At 45.7% G+C, this 16,589-nt stretch overlaps 1 protein-coding gene across 7 annotated transcripts in view; it reads right to left on the bottom strand.

The window, feature by feature from the left end:
- LOC125448620 (neuroligin-1-like) overlaps positions 1-16,589 on the bottom strand; it is a 404,881-nt gene that overhangs the window by 207,213 nt on the left and 181,079 nt on the right. For all 7 annotated transcript variants that reach the window (XM_048524028.2, XM_048524026.2, XM_048524029.2 and 4 more), the window contains one exon: positions 11,437-12,197. In XM_048524028.2, the coding sequence (XP_048379985.1) occupies positions 11,437-11,908 (472 nt within the window). In that variant the 5' untranslated portion in view covers positions 11,909-12,197. The remainder of the gene's footprint in view (positions 1-11,436; positions 12,198-16,589) is intronic.

Here is a 16,589-nt window from a genome sequence, read left to right as displayed (position 1 = left end):
AACCAGAAGGGGAAAGCAAAAACGCCAAGGGCGAGAGAGGGAGGGAGGGGAAGAGAGAGAGATGACAAGAGAGAATTGAGATGATAGAAAGGAGAAAGGTGATAGGAGACATGAGGGGGAAAGGGTAGAATAAAAAGAGTTAGGGATGAAGCAGGGGGCGGACTGAGCTGAGTGGAAGTGACTAATGAGGTGAGAAGAAAGTGAACTGTATCAACACAACAAGTGAAAACAGAGGCTCCCGAGGTGGAATACAAGGTGCTGCTCCTCCAGTTTGCAGGTGGTGTCATTGTGACACTACAGGAGGCGCAAGATGGACATGTCACCCAGGGAGTGGGAGGGGGGAGTTAAAGTGGTTGGTGATCAGAAGGTGTTGTCGTTTGACACATACAGAGGACTGGGGGATTCTGTCTTTATTTTTGTTGGGGGAAGGGGATGTGAGGGCAGAAGTGCGAGAAATGCAAGAGATGTAATTGACTGCATTTTCAATCACCGGAGGTGGGGAGTTACATTCCTTGAAACAGGAGGATATCTGAGATGCGCGGGAGTGGAATGCCCCATCTTGGGAGCAGATGCGGCGTAGGCGGAGGATCGCATTCTTGCAGGAAGGTGAGTGAGAAGAGGTGTAGTCCAAGTAGCTGGTGGGCTTGAAATAGATTTCAGTCTCAAGGTGGTCACCAGAGATGGAGACAGAGAGGTCGAGGAAGGACAGGAGGTATCGGAGATGGTCCAGGTGAATTTGAGGTTGGGCTGAAAGGTGTTAGTAAAGTTGATGGACTGTTCAAGCTCTTTGAGGGAGCACAAGGCAGCACCGATCCCATCACCAATGTAAGAGGGGAAGAGGTGGGGAATAGTGCCAGTTTAACAGTGGAAGAGGGACTGTTCCACGTGTCTTACAAAGAGGCAGGCATAGTCTCGGGCGCATGCAGGTCCCTTCAAAAATAAAGACAGAATCCCCTTTGTCCTCTGTACATGACAAATTACAACACCTTCTGATCACCAACCACTTTGCCGCCCCCTTCCACTCCCTGGGTGACATGTCCATCTAGGCCTCCTCCAGTGTTACAATAACACCACCTGTAAACTGGAGGAACAAACCTCATATTCCACCTCAGGACCCTACAGCCCAATGGCCTCAACATGGAATTCACCAGTTTTAAAATCTCCCCACCCTCCCTGGCCTCATCTCATGTCCAAACCTCCCTCTCATCCCCACCTCTTTAACCTGACACAACCTGTCCATCTATTTTCCCACCTGTCCGTCCCTCCCACTGACCAATCCCCACCACTCCCTACCTGCACTCGCCTATCGCCATCCCATTTACCTCTCCCAGCCCCACCTCTCCTATCTATTTATTTCTGAGCTCCCTTCCCCTCTCCATTTCTGAAGAAGGGTCCCAATCTGTAACATCAGCTTTCCTGCTCCTCTGTTGCTGCCTAGCCTGCTGTGCTTCTCCTGCTCCACACTGTGTCATCTCAATATATTTCCCTGCAGCGCTGCTCTCTGTGCTTTTACCCTCATGTAAAGACAGATTAGCAAACAGCAAGCCCCAGTCTATCTTTTATTCATTCATGGGTGTCACTGGCTAGCCAGCATTTCTTAGCTATCCCTTGTTGCTCTTGAGAAGGTGGTGAGGTGCTTTTTTGAACCACTGAAGTCCACCTACCATTAGGGAGGGAATTCCAGGATTTTGACCCAGTGACACTGAAGGAACAGCGACATATTTCCAAGTCAGGATGGTGATTGGCTTGGGGGGGATCTTGCTTGTCGTGATGTTTCCACGTATCTGCTGCCCTTGTCCTTCTAGATGGATGTGGTCATGGGTTTGGAAGGTGCTATCTGAGGATCAATAGTGAATTTCTGCAGTGTAGCTAACAGACATGGCTGCTGCTGAGCGTCAGTTGTGGAGGAAGTGGATTTTTGTGGCTATGGTACCACTCAAGTGGCTGCTTTGTCCTGAATGGTGTCAAGCTTCCTCACGTTATTGTAGCTGCACTCTATCCAAGCAAGCAAAGAGTATTCCATCACAATCATAAGGTCACCTATATAAGGTCACCCCACAGCCTCTGACACTCCAGGGAAAATAGCCCCAACATATTCAGCCTCTCCTTATAGCTCAAACCCTCCAACCCTGGCAACATCCTTGTAAATCTTTTCTGAAGCTTTTCAAGTTTCACAACACCCTTCCTAGAGCAGAGAGACCAGAACTGCATGCAGTATTGCAATAGTTGCCTAACCAATGTCCTGGACAGCCAAACATGATCTCCCAACTCCTACATTCAATGCACTGACCAACAAAGGCAAGCGCACCAAACACCTTCTTCACCATCCTATCTACCTGCAACACCACTTTCAAGGAACTATGAAACTGCACTCCAAAGTCAGTCTCTTTGTTCAGCAGCACTCCCCATGACATTACCATTAATGTATGTGTATGTCCGGTGTATATTAGTGTATGTCCTGCCCTGACCACCTTTCCAAGATGCAACACCTCACATCCATCTAAATTAAACTTCATCTATCAGCCCTCGGCCCATTGACCTATGTGATCAAGGTCCCATTTTATGCTGCGGTAACCTGCTTCACTGTTCACTATGCCTCCGATTTTAGTGTCATGTGTAAACTTACTAACATGCCTCCTATGTTCACATCCAAATAACTTGAAGCAGTAGAGCACACCACTTGTCACAGGCCTCTAGTCTGAAAAGCAACCCTCCACCAACACCCTCTGTCTTCCACCTTTGAGCCAGTCCTGTATCCAAGTAGCTAACACAAAGTAAAACTCTCTCTACTCTTTTAAACTAAAAGTAAAGTTCCCCTGACACTGCCCCAACAAACACTCCCAGGATAGGGACAGCATGGGTTAGATACAGAGTAAAGCTCCATCTACTCTTTTAAACTGAGAGCAAAACTCACTTCATTACAAAGGAATATGTTTGCAGTAAGTCCATCCTTACATAGCGTCACGCAAATGGATCAGTTTAAGACTGAAGAATAGATAAGGGCAGATGGTGTTGGAGTGGGGATTTTAAGGAATGGTAATTCAGAGGCCCAAGTTAACAACCTTTGAACCAGGATTCTCACCAGGGCAGCTCAGTTAATAAAATAGGAATTGAAGTAAGTCTGAGCAATAGTGATCATCAATTGTTGAAAAAATCCACCTGATTCAATACTGTCTTTTAGGGATGGAAATCTGCCGACATCTGACTCCAGGCCCACAGTGATGGGGATGACTCTTAGCCAATCTGCGCAATGGCCAAGCAAGCCAGTCAGTTCAACAGACACTTAGGATGGGCCACAAATGGTCACCTTTGCCAGCTACAGAAATAATGGGAACTGCAGATGCTGGAGATATCTCTGATACACTTTTAACCTCACTACAAAGCCTCTTCTAAGGATGCCTACCCTGAAGAGTTACCGTCCTTCTTCCGGACAAACCTCAGGGTATGTCTCTCCCAATGCAACTCTCTCGTAATGTCTTCGGCTTGTATCTGCTCGACTATGTCCTGAAGCAACCATCCCTGCCTCTTTGGCTTGTCTGTCTCCTCTCCATCTATTTTCTCCTCTATCCATCTTCGATCCGCCTCCCTTTCTCTCCTTATTTATTTCAGAAGCCCCTTCCCCTCCCCCATTTCTGTCTAGGCCTGAAACATCAGCTTTCCTGCTCCTAAGATGCTGCTTGGCCTGCTGTGTTCATCCAGCTCCACACCATGTTATCTTTGTCAGTTACAACCACATCCCATGAATGAATGAAGATAATAAACAGCTATTCCAGGCTCTAAATGTGAAGGCAGCACAAAACACACCGACAGGTCTCTGATCAGATCTACAGGTAATTTGGTAAATACTTCCTCATAAAGAAACTATCATAAGCTATTACAAAGTAACTGATACATGGAAGGAAGCACCAACCTATGGTTCATATGAAAAAATCAGGATGTGATTACAAACCAAAATAAAGAGTTAAAATTCCCTCTCCAAGACCGGCAAAACCCTCTCTGCTAATCAATGTTTAATCGCTGCTGCAGCTGATTGTCAATCTGTATTTTCCAGTCCCAGTTCCCCCCAGTTACAGTCACACCATTTGTACCAATGTTTATATGGGCTCCTTGACCCCAAATGCTCCTAGTGCAGCTTGACCTTGAGTTAGATACAAAAAAAAACACTCTCTACTCTTTTAAACTGAAAATAAAGCATCTCTAACCCTTTAAACTGACAGCAAAGCTCCCTCTACACTGTCAAACCCACAAGAGGTCAGATGCTGCAATGGGTTAGAAACAGAGTGAAGATCTCCCTACTCTTTCATACTGAAGGTAAAGCTCCATCAACACTGTCCCCATCAAACATTCCCAGGACCAAGTATAGCATGGAGTTAGATCAGAGTAAAGCTCTCTCTGCTTAGCTGAGCGATGAGCCAAGAAGTGGCAAATGAAGTTTAATCTAGATAAATGTGAGGTGCTACATTTTTGGTACAGCGCATCAGGACACGACTTATACACTTAATCAGAGAATCCCTACTGTGTGGGGAAGCAGGCCATTCGAGTCCACACCAACTCTCCAAACAGGATCCCACCCAGACCAATCCCCCCACCCTTTCCCTGTAACCCTGCATTTCCCATGTCTAATCCACCTAATTTACACATCTCTGAACACTATGGGCAATATAGCCTGGCCAGTCCATCTAACCTGCACATCTTTGGACTGTGGGAGGAAACCAGAGCACCCAGCAGAAACCCATGCAGACACGGGGAGAATGTGCAAACTTCACACAGACAATTACCCAAGGTTGGATTCGAACCTGGGTCCCTGGGTCTTTGGATTACCATTCCTTAACATTCCAGTTCCAACACCATCTGCCCTTATCTATTCTTCAGTTCTTAAACTGTTCCATTTGTGTGAGACTCCGTAGTGATGGACGTACTGGAAATTTGTTCCTTTGCAATGAGCAGGAGGTTTTGCTTTCAGTTTAAAAGACTAAATGGAGCTTTGGGAAGTGAAATTGAACAAAGAGGCCTTGGAGTTCATTGTTCCTTGAAAGTGGAGTCAGAGGTAGTCAGGATAATGAAGAAAGTATTTGGCACATTTGCCTTTATTGGTCAGTGCGTTGAGGATAGGAGTTGGGATTTCATGTTGTGGTTGCGCAGGGCACTGGTCAGGCCACTCTTGGAATACCACGTTCAATTCTAGTCTCCTTGCAATAGGAAAGATGTTGTTAAAGTATTCAGAAAAGATTTACAAGGATGTTGTCAGGGTTAGAGGGTTTGAGCTATAAACAGACGCTGAATAGACTAGGGCTATTTTCCTTGCTGCGTCAGAGGCTGAGGGGAGCCCTGATAGAGGTTTATAGAATCATGTGAAGCATGGATGGGGTGAATAGTCAAGGTCTTTTCCCCAGGATAGGGAAGTCCAAAATTAGAGGGCATATGCTTAAGCTATTGGGGGGAATATTTAAAAGGGATCTAAGAGGCAACTTTTTCACACAGATGGTAGTGCATGTATGTAGTGAGCTGCCAGAGGAAGAGGTGGAGGCTGGTACAGTTACAACATTTAAAAAGGCATCTGCATGCGTATATGAATAGGAAGGGTTTAGAGGGATATGGGCCAAATGCCAGAAAATGGCACTAGATTAATTTAGGATATCTGGCCAGCATGGACAAGTTGATCCAAAGGGTTCATTTCCATGCTGTACATCTCGATGATTCTATAACTCTGTTCTTCAAAAGTGAAAAGTATATGATGTTCCAATTTTTTCAAACAAGAGCAAAGCTTCTTCGACACTGACACCTTCAAATATGCTCAGGAAAGATGCAGCACAGGGTTAGAAACAGAGAAAATCTCTCTGTACTCTTTTAAACTTAAACTAAAACTAAACAGAAAGTAAATAGAAAGTAAAACTTCTCTTCTAAACGGAAAATAAACTGAAAGAAAATCTCCCTCAACACCGTCCCCATCAAAAACTCTCAGGACAGGAACAGCATGGGACTGGGCACAGATTAAAGCTCCCCCAAAATTTCACCAGAATACATTATTTTGCTATTGAAGAGCATTTAATAATTAGTGGCAGATATTCAGACATGGGGCATGGTTCTTGATGGGCAACAGGAATTTGTCTGTGCCCAATACCTTGCTCAATGAGGCAAGGACTATAGGGATCAGCAGTTTCACTGCATTCGCCACTAAGGTTGACAAGTAACAGCTCCTCCTGCACCTCTGAGCCGACACACAGTCCAACCTTCTTTACCTGCTGTATAAATTGGTGTTCACTTTTCAAGTCTAATTGCTTGCCCGTCTATCCTGGACCATAAGGCCATAAGAAATTGGAAAGAAGTAGGCGATTTGGCCCCTCAAGCCTGCTTCACCATTCAGTAGGATCATGGCTGATCTGGCATTCCTCAGGTCTACTTTCCTGCACTTTTTCTGTAATCCTTGATTCACTGACTGATCAGGAATTTACCTCTCTCAGCCTTAAATATACAGAAAGCCTCAGAGCTCATTGCAACAGAGATTTGTGTGGGCAAACACTCACAAACCTCAGAGAAGAAATTCTTCCTCGTCTCAATCTTAAATTGAGACCCTTTTGTTCTGAGACAATGTCATCTAGTCCTAAACAAATAAAAAACAAAAGAACTGTGGATGTTGGAAATCAGAAACAAAAGCAGAAAAATCTTTTAAACACCAGTGAGCAGAGTTCAAGTCTGTTTAATCTTTGCTCAGAGGTCAATCCCTTCATAGGGATCATCCGAATGAACCTTCTCCACACTGTCTTCAATGCTAATATATATCCCCTTCAATAAGCGGACCAAAACTGCTCACAGTACTCTAGGTGTGGTATCACCAGCACCTTGTACAGTTGCAAGACTTCCCTGCTCTTCTACTCCAACCCCTCTGAAATAACGGCCAACCTTTTAATAACCTTTCTGATTACCTCTTGCCGCTGTGTGTTAGCTTTCTGTGTTTTGTGCATAAATTCCAGAAGCCAACCTCCCAAAAAAAAGCTCTCTGATGAAGGGTCTAAGCCCGAAACGTCAGCTTTTGTGCTCCTGAGATGCTGCTTGGCCTGCTGTGTTCATCCAGCTCCACACTTTGTTATCTCCCAACCATGGACTCCATTTACACCTATCAATGCTGTGGAAAGGCTGCCAACATCATCAAAGATTCATTCCATCCCACATTCATCTCCTACAACCTCTTCTGTCAGGCAGAATATACAGAAGCCTGAACTCACACATGCACAGGCTGAAGTACAGCTTCTTCCCTGCTGTTATTAGACTGATGAATAGATTGTCCAACTTCAAATAATGCTGATCTTATTAATGTGATCATGCCTAGTACACAGTTAAGCTGCATGGCTTACCCTAGCCAAGTTTTATTCACCCTATTATCTGTATGCCCTTGCTTACTATAATCTGCCTGTACTACTTGCAAACACAACTTTTCACTATACTAGGGTACATGTGACAATTAATCAAATCAATCAATTAAATATCCTCAAATCACTTTGCGCTGCCCCTGGTGGAGCCAAAGCGAAAAAATTCAACCCCATATCTATTTTTAATGACGTTCAAAGTTATCTCCATATCTTGCAATATCAAAGATTCAAAACACGATATCCAAACTGCAGGACTGGACAAGCATTTGCATAGCTGCAACTCCAGCTTATGTCTTTTACAAAACCAAAGATTCCCCCACAGATGTCCGGACATGGCAAACCAATGTGACATAAGGCCTGTGCCTGTACCTGCTCATGCATGCCCACACACTCATATCTGCAGACAGTCAAAAAAACAAAGATCAGTAAAGCACAGGAACAGGTCCTTCAGCCGACCAAGACTGCATCAACACATGAGGCCTTTTCAAAATAAAAACCTTTCATTTCTACATGGTCCAATTCCCTCTAATCCTTGGCCATTCATATATATCTGTCAAGTTGCCACTTAAACGTTGCTATTGTATCTGGCTCCACCACCTTTTCTGGCAGCGCGTTCCTAGCACTTATCACCCTCTGTGTAAAAAAACCTGCCTTTCATATCTCCCTTAAACTTAACCCGTTTTATCTTAAAAGTATGCTCTCTAGTAATTGACATTTTCACCCTGGAAAATAAGACTCCAGATATCCATTCTATCCATGCCTCTCAATTTGTAAACTTCTATCAGATTGCCTGAAGGGAGACAGACAGTAAGAAACTACAAGCTAGTTGGCCTAACATCTGTCATAGGAAAAACGCTAGAATCTTTGATTAAGGAGGTTACAAGAAGGTATTTAGCAAGCCTCAATGCAATCAGACAAAGTCTACATAGTTTTGTGAAACATTCTTTGAGGATTACGGTGGATACAGTGTGCATTTCCACAAGGCATTTGATAAGGTGCCCCTACAAAAGAAATGACAGCCCGTGGTTAACATATTAACAATGGTAGAGGATTGATTAGCTAACAGGAGGTAGAGAAAGGATGATAATCCAAATGTACAGTTGTTAAATTTACTGATGTTCACACGGATAGATAGGAAGAGAACATAAGGAGTCTGCAAAGGGTTATTAATAGGTTACGTTAATATGCAAACGTTTGGCAACTGAACCATACGTAGGTACTTGTAAAGCTGTTGACTTTGGCAGGAAGAGTAGAAAAGGAGTAAATTATTTAAATGGGGAGGGATTGCAGAACTTGGAGATACAGAGAGATTTGTATGACTTGGTACATGAATCACAAAAAAGTCAGTTAGGAGCAGCAACTGATTAGGAAGACAAATCAAAATGTTGGCATCTATTACACATGGATTGGAATTTAGAAGTCAGGAGGTTTTGTTTCAGTTGTATTGTGTGCAGTTTTCTCCTTATCTGAGAAAGGATGTGGTGGTTATGTAGGGAGTGCAATGAAGGTTTACCTGACTGATTCTTTGGATCGCAGGACTGATAATATGAAGAGAGACTGGATCAGTTAGGACGATACTCACTGCAGTTTAGAAGAATATGGGGAAATCTCATAGAAACCTATAAAATTCCAATAGGACTAAACAGGGTTGTAATATAGGAAGGATGTTCCAGATGAGCAGGGAACTCAGAAGCAGGGGTCACAATCTGAGGATACTAGGTAGGCTATTCAGGACTGAGATGAGGAAAAATGTCTTTACACAGACAGTGGTGAGGCTGAGGAATTCTCTGCCACAGTAAGCAAATGAGGCCAAAACACTGTATGTTTCAAAGAGTTAGATATAGTTCTGAGGGCAAAAGGGTTCAAAGTGTATGGGGAGAAAATGGCAACTACATACAGAATTGAATGAACAACCACAGTCAAATTGAAAGGTGGACCAGGTTTGTGGGCTAAATGGCCTCCTCCTACTCCTAGTTTCTACATTTCTATAATTTCATTGGGAACAATTCGGAGAAGGTTCACTCGACTAATTCCTGGGATTAGGGGTTTGTCTTTTCCATATAGATAGAGATCACGGGTTTGACAGGTGCCACTGTTGTCTTATGAGGAAAGGTTGGCCAGACTGGGTCTGTTTCCATTAGGGTTTAGAAGAATGAGACTGATCTCCTGAGAGTGATCAGGAGATCCTGAGGGAACTTAACAGGATGGAGGTTGAAGGAGATTTCTCCTCAAGGCAGAGACTGGAACCAGAGGGAGGGTAAAGTTTGCAATCAATGAGCCTGTCCAGATGAGAATGCTGTGGGTCACTAACTCCTGACCCAACCCCTTCCTAATCCCAAGCAAACTCCTCACCCTGCCCGCGGATGCTAATCTCATTCTCACTCTGCCTGTGTCCCAACTGACTTCTCCTAATCACACCTACTCGTGGCCGCAGTCCAAATTGACAGTATGACCCTAGCCCCATTCTGATGCTATGAACCCAGACCCATCCTGACCCTACAACCCCAGCCCTGTTCCGACTCCATGCACGCAGCCCCATCACAACACCATCCCTGTCCTGACACTACAACGTCAGCCCGGTGCCTGACACTACAACCCCCAGCCCCGTGCACAGCCTCGCTCCGACCACACAAGTCCAGCACTGTCCCAACCCCACAAGTCCATCACCATCCCAACCACACAACCCCAGCCCCATCACCTCTATGGGTTCTGCCCCTTGTTACCCTGCCACTCCCGACCCTCTTCGCTTCCAACTTCTTTTCCAAATTTGTCCCCATCCAAAATCCCACCCATTCCCTCTTTGTATCAGAGATAATGGGAACTGCAGATGCTGGAGAATCCAAGATAATAAAGTGTGAAGCTGGATGAACACAGCAGGCCAAGCAGCATCTCAGGAAGAGACCTCTCTAGGCCCGAAACGTCAGCTTTTGTGTTCCTGAGATGCTACTTGGCCTGCTGTGTTCATCCAGCTTCACACTTTATTATCTTGCATTCCCTATTTGCACTTCTGTCCTCCTCCTTGTTCCACCTTCTTGCCTCTCCTGACTCCTTCCTCTTCTAGCTCCATCCCTTCTTTCTCCTCCCCTCCCTTAAGGCCTCCAGCTCTATACTTTCTTCCTACTCCTCGCTCCCTCTCCACACACCTCCTCACTCTCTCTCACATCTGGCCTCTCACCCTCTCCTCACCCTGTCTCTTCCGTTCAGACTGTCCTGCCTGAAAAGAGGGTGAAATTAGTTCCTTTCCAAATAGCCATTAGTTGGACCACAACTGACTGGGGTCAGTCGGTCAGAGGAGACATCAGGGGGCCTGATCCCTGTTCTCAACCCAAGACAGAAATTCCCAGCAACTGTTGCTGTCAACATCATCAGGCCATTCCAAGGTGCAAGTCACTTGGGCAAATGAAACAGAAAGACAGAAATTGGGTGGGTGGGAAAAATGGCAGCTGGGGCCGACTAACAGCCAGGAACAATCTAATCCGATGGCTGCTCCCTATCCAATGGATCAGTCGGCAGTCGGAGAGACTGAGTGAGGTTGAATAGGCCAATGACAGACGAGGTCAGGTAGGTGACCTTCTGGGAACACAGCTAAACAGACAGAGAGGCCAACTTCGCCAATGAAAGGGCAGGCGTTTAAGGTGAACGGACAAGAAGTTTAGAGGGGATCTGAGCAAAAATGGTGGAGGATCTGGAATGCACTGTCTGGGAGGTTAGTTCTAGATTGTAGGGATTCTATGATTCTAGTTGAGGCAAGAAATGCACAACCTTTAAAACATACTTGGGTGAGCACTTGAAATGTCATAATATTCAAGGCTATGGGCCCAGTGCAGGCAAGTGGGATCAGTGTAGATGGGTTGGCACAGACCTGATGTACTGTTTGATTCCCTGAACTTGTGGATGGGTGGCCAATTAAACATTATTGGGCCAAAGGCCAGTTTAAATAGATCAAGCCCCACCTTCATAAAGGTTGATTGGTCGGTTTGGTGAGATGGGCTTGGATGCCTGATTCAATGTCCCCAAAGTGCCCCAAACACACACACCCTTCTGTCGGGGGAGAGCAAGGAGGCCTTACCGTTCTCTATGGGTACGTAGATGTTGAGGTAAAGGCAGTCTTCACTCTGCTCTTGGATGTAGGTGGCCACGTCATCCAGGTTGGAGAGGAACCAGACGGGCAGCATGACCTCGGGCAGCATGCCATGGATGTTCTGTGGGCAGACGGGGGCAAATTGGGTGGCATTGCGCACATCGGACCAGGAGGCGGGTGCCTCAGGAGGCTGGAAGCGGCGCCCACCGACAGGCGGGGTGGCAAAGGGTACCCCGAGGTACTGCACCACCGGGCCTAGGATCTCGTTGTTGAGCTCTTTCCTCACACCACGCAGCTTGCCATAGTTGGTGGTGACCACAGGAAACATCTCATCCTGCTTCTGGCATGACAGGAGAGCAAAGCAGGTCATGGCCTCCAAAGCCCAGAGCAGGAGGCCCAGGTCGGAGGTGCGGCTCCTCAGGAAGGACTCAGGGCCCCCCTGGAACTGGGCGGCAGGCATTTCCCTTGTTGATCTCCCACCCCCCGCAGTGCTTCAGGCGGGTAAAGGTGGGGAGGGTGGGGGCAACCCTGTTGAGAGTCTCTTGCTGACGTCTCGTCTTCCAAGCCCCCTTTCAGTTGCTGCGTCGTGCTGGCGAAGTGGTCGAAGTGCTCTCCCTCACTATCCACTGCTTGTACTCCATTCGGGGGGAGAGCCCCCTCCCCCCAGCCTCTCGATGCTGTGGTAACCCTCGTGGAGGTCAACGCCAGCCTTCTCTCATAGCAGCCCCCCACCCCAAGGATATCGAAGCCTGCAACGAGACAAAGAGGAACTGTCATTCCCACAGTCAGAGTACGCACTGAAGAGTGAATACATAGCCCAGAGGCAAATCACCATATCCAAATCAACCATGCCACCACCTTGCCCCCAGCAACCCCCAACCCTAACTCTTGCCCAGCTTCCAGCTCCAAATACAACCAAGGCTCAGCCATTACTGTACCCCTCACTGATCGGTTCCCAAGGTGTCTGTGCAGAGTGATCCCTGGATCTAAGCAAATCCGTTTGCTATGTACTAATCAAAAGCTTGAGTGAATCATAGCAGTACAGATTCACAGGGTGACTAGTGATAAATACTAGCAAACTGCAGTTTGCTATCTAAACAGAAACAGAGGGATGAACACACACACATAGGTACGTCAGGAATAAAAGAATGACTAGAGTAAGATTAGGACCAGTCAAGGACAGTTGTGGGAAGTTGTGTGTGGAGTCTGAAGAGATTGGAGAGGCCCAAAATGAACATTTTTCATCAGTATTCACAAAGGAAAAAGACAATGTTGTCGATGAGAATACTGAGATGCAGGCTATTAGACTAGACGGGATTAAGGTTCATAAGGAGGAGGTGTTAGCAATTCTGGTAGGTGTGAAAACAGGTTAAGTCCCCTGGGCCGGATAGGATGTATCCTAGGATTCTCTGGGAAGCTAGGGAAGAGATTGCAGAGCATTTGGCTTTGATCTTTATGTCATCATTGTATATAGGAATAGTGCCAGAAGACTGGAGGATAGCAAATGTTGTCCCCTTGTTCAAGAAGGGGAGTAGAGGCAACCCTGATAATTATAGACCAGTGAGCCTTACTTCAGTTGTGGGTCAAGTGTTAGAAAGGATTATAAGAGATAGGATTTCTAATCATCTGGAAAGGAATAATTTGATCAGGGATAGTCAACACGGTTTTGTGAAGGGTAGGTTGTGCCACACAAACCTTATTGAGTTCTTTGAGAAGGTGACCAAACAGGTGGATGAGAGTAAAGCGGTTGATGTGGTGTATATGGATTTCAGTAAAGCGTTTGATAAGGTTCCTCACGGTAGGCTCTTGCAGAAAATATGGAGTCATGGGATTGAGGCCGATTTAGCTGTTTAGATCAGAAATTGGCTAGCTGTAAGAAGACAGAGGGTGGTGGTTGATGGGAAATGTTCATCCTGGAGTTCAGTTACTGGTGGTATACCGCAAGGATCTGTTTTGGGGCCACTACTGTTTGTCATTTTTATAAATGACATGGATGAGGCTGTAGAAGGATGGGTTAGCAAATTTGCAGATGACACTAAAGTCAGTGGAGTTGTGTAAAGTGCAGAAGGATGTTGCAGGTTACAGAGGGACATAGTTAAGCTGCAGAGGTGGGCTGAGAGGTGACAAATGGAGTTTAATGCGGAAAAGTGTGAGGTGACTCACTTTGGAAGAAGTAACAGGAATACAGAGTACTGGGCCAATGGTAACATTATTGGTAGGGTGGACGAGCAGAGGGATCTCGGTGTCTATGTGCATAGATCCCAGTTGCCACCCAAGTTGATGGGGTTGTTAAGAAGGCGTACGGTGTGTTAGGTTTTATTGGTAGAGGGATTGAGTTTTGGAGCCATGAGGTCATGTTGCAGCTGTCCAAAACTCTGGTCGGCCGCACTCGGAGTATTGCGCACAGTTCTCGTCGCCGCATTATAGGAAGGATGTGGAAGCATTGGAAAGGGTGCAGAGGAGATTTACCAGGATGTTGCCTCGTATGGAGGGAAGGTCTGATGAGGAAACTCTGAGGACTTGAGGCTATTTTCATTAGAGAGAATAAGGTTAAGAGGCAACTTAATAGAAGCATACAAGATGATCAGAGGATTAGATAGGATGGACAGTGAGAGCCTTCTTCCTCGGATGGTGATGGCTAGCATGAGGGGACATAGCTTTAAACTGAGGGGTGATACATATAGGACAGATGTCAGAGGTAGGTTCTTTACTCAGACAATAGTAAGGGCGTGGAATGCCCTGCCTGCAACAGTAGTAGACTCGCCAACTTTAAGAGCATTTTAATGGTCATTGGATAAACATACGGATGATAATGGAATAGTGTAGGTTAGTTGGGCTTCAGATTGGTTTCACAGGTCGGTGCACACACACAGAGGAACAAACAGGTGTACATACCCACACACTCACACACACACACACACTAGAATGAATAAGCAGACACACATACACAGACACCAATAGGCAGACATGTACACAAACACACACAGAGCATAAACAGGCAGGCACACACACAGACATTAATAGCCACATATGCAGAGGCACTATCAGGCAGAAAAATGCACAAATGGTGGCATAGTGGCTCAGTGGTTAGCACTGCTGCCTCACAGCACCAGAGACCCGGGTTCGATTCTGCCCTCAGGTGCCCGTGTGGAGTTTGCACATTCTCCCAGTGTCCATGTGGGTTTCCTCCAAGTGTTCTGGTTTCCTTCCACAGTCCAAAGATGTACAGGTTAGGGTGGATTGGCCGTGCTAAATTGCCATTAGTGTCCAGGGATATGTAGGCCATGTGAATTTGGGAAATGGTGGATCAGAGGGATAGGGTAGGGGGGGTGGTTCTAGTTGAGATGCCCTTCAGAGGTTCAGTGTGGATATTGAACGGCCTGCTTTCACACCACGGGGATTCTACGAAACACTAACAGGCAGACATACACACACAGCACAAGACACCAGCAGCATACTAGAACTTCTTGAGAGTTGGCAGCAGAGGTAAGGGTAGTGGCCGTCACAAAGGAGAAGGTGCTCAAGAAGCTGAAGTTAGATAAATCAACCGGACCAGATGGGCTACACCCTAGAGTTCTCAAGAAGATGGCTGAAGAAATTGCAGTTGCATTGCTGGTGATCTTTCAAGAATCACTCCTCGAAGGCTAGAAATACCTAATGTACCGCTATTTAAGAAGGGAGGGAAGTAGAAGACCGGAAACTATCGACCAGTTAGCCTGACCTCTCCTGTTAAGATTTTAGAGTACCTTATTGAGGAAGAGATTGCAGAGTACTTGGAAGTGTTTGGTAAAATAGGGCAGAGTCAGCAGGACCTCATCAAGAGGAGGTCATGGCTGAAAACTCTGTTGGAATTTTTGAGGAGGTAACGAGTAAATTTGACAAAGGAGATCCATGTGATCTATTTGGATTTCTAAAAGGCTTTTGACAAGGTGCTACACTTTGTTGCACAAAGGTAGTTGCTAAATAAGATCCCATGGTGTTAATGGCAAGATACTGGCATGGATAGAGGACTGGCTGACTGACAGAAAGCAGGGAGTAAGGATAGAGGTGTCTTTTTCAGGATGACAGCTGGTGACTGTGGACTTGCGCAGACGTCTGTGTTGCAACCACAACTATTCAAGTGACACATTAATGAACTGGTCAAAGGAATTGAGGGCATTATTACAATGTTTGTACTTGACACAAAGATAGGTGACAGGGCAGGCAGTGCTCAGGACGTAAGGAAGCTGCAGAAGGACTGTGCAGGCTAGGAGATGGGCAAAGAAGTGGCATATGGAGCAGTGTAGGAAAGTCTGAGTTTACGTACTTTAGTAGGAAGACTAGAGGGGTAGACTATTTTCTAAACAGGGAAAGACTTGGGGAGTCCTGGTTCAGGTTTCTCTTTAGGTTAACATTCAAGTTCAGTTGGCAGTTTGGAAGGCAAATGCAATGTTAGCATTCTTTCAAGACAACTAGAATATGAGAAGGGATGTACTGCTGAGGCTGTATAAGACTCTGGTTAGAATTTATTTGAATATTGTGATCAATTTTAGACCATATTTAATATAGGATGTGCTGGAATTGAGGGGGTCCAGAGGAGCTTTACAAGAATGATCCCAGGAATGAAGGGCTTAAGAAGAGCATTTGAGGACTCTAGGTCTGTATTTGATGAAGAAGGATGAAGGGAGATAGGAATGAAACTTACAGAATATTGAGAGGCCTGGATAGAGTGAATTTGGATATGATGTTTAGAAACTAGGACACAAGGGCACAGTTTCAGAGTGAAACTGATCTCTTAGAACTAAGATGAGGAGGAATTCCTTCAGCCAGCAGGAGGTTAACTAGTGGGACTCACAAGGGCTTTCAAGGCCAAATTATTGACTGTATATAAGACAGATAGGTTCTTCATTAGTGAGGGAATCAAGAAGTACAGACAGAAGGCCAGGAGAATGAGTTTGAAAAATATATCAGCCTTGATCAAATGCACAGCAGATTTGATGGGCTGAACAGCCTAATTCTGCTCCTGTGTCTTATGGTCTTATATATAGAGACTCACTAATAGTCATGTACGCACACAGCCCTACTGACAGGCAGACACACAAATTCTAGACACACAAACACGAATAGGCAGGCAGACACATAAACAGACACTTACATGACAA

This window comes from Stegostoma tigrinum, chromosome 45 (genome assembly GCF_030684315.1).
Source record: "Stegostoma tigrinum isolate sSteTig4 chromosome 45, sSteTig4.hap1, whole genome shotgun sequence".
NCBI classification, from domain to species: Eukaryota; Metazoa; Chordata; class Chondrichthyes; order Orectolobiformes; family Stegostomatidae; genus Stegostoma; species Stegostoma tigrinum.
This window is presented reverse-complemented; position numbering and strand designations above follow the sequence as displayed.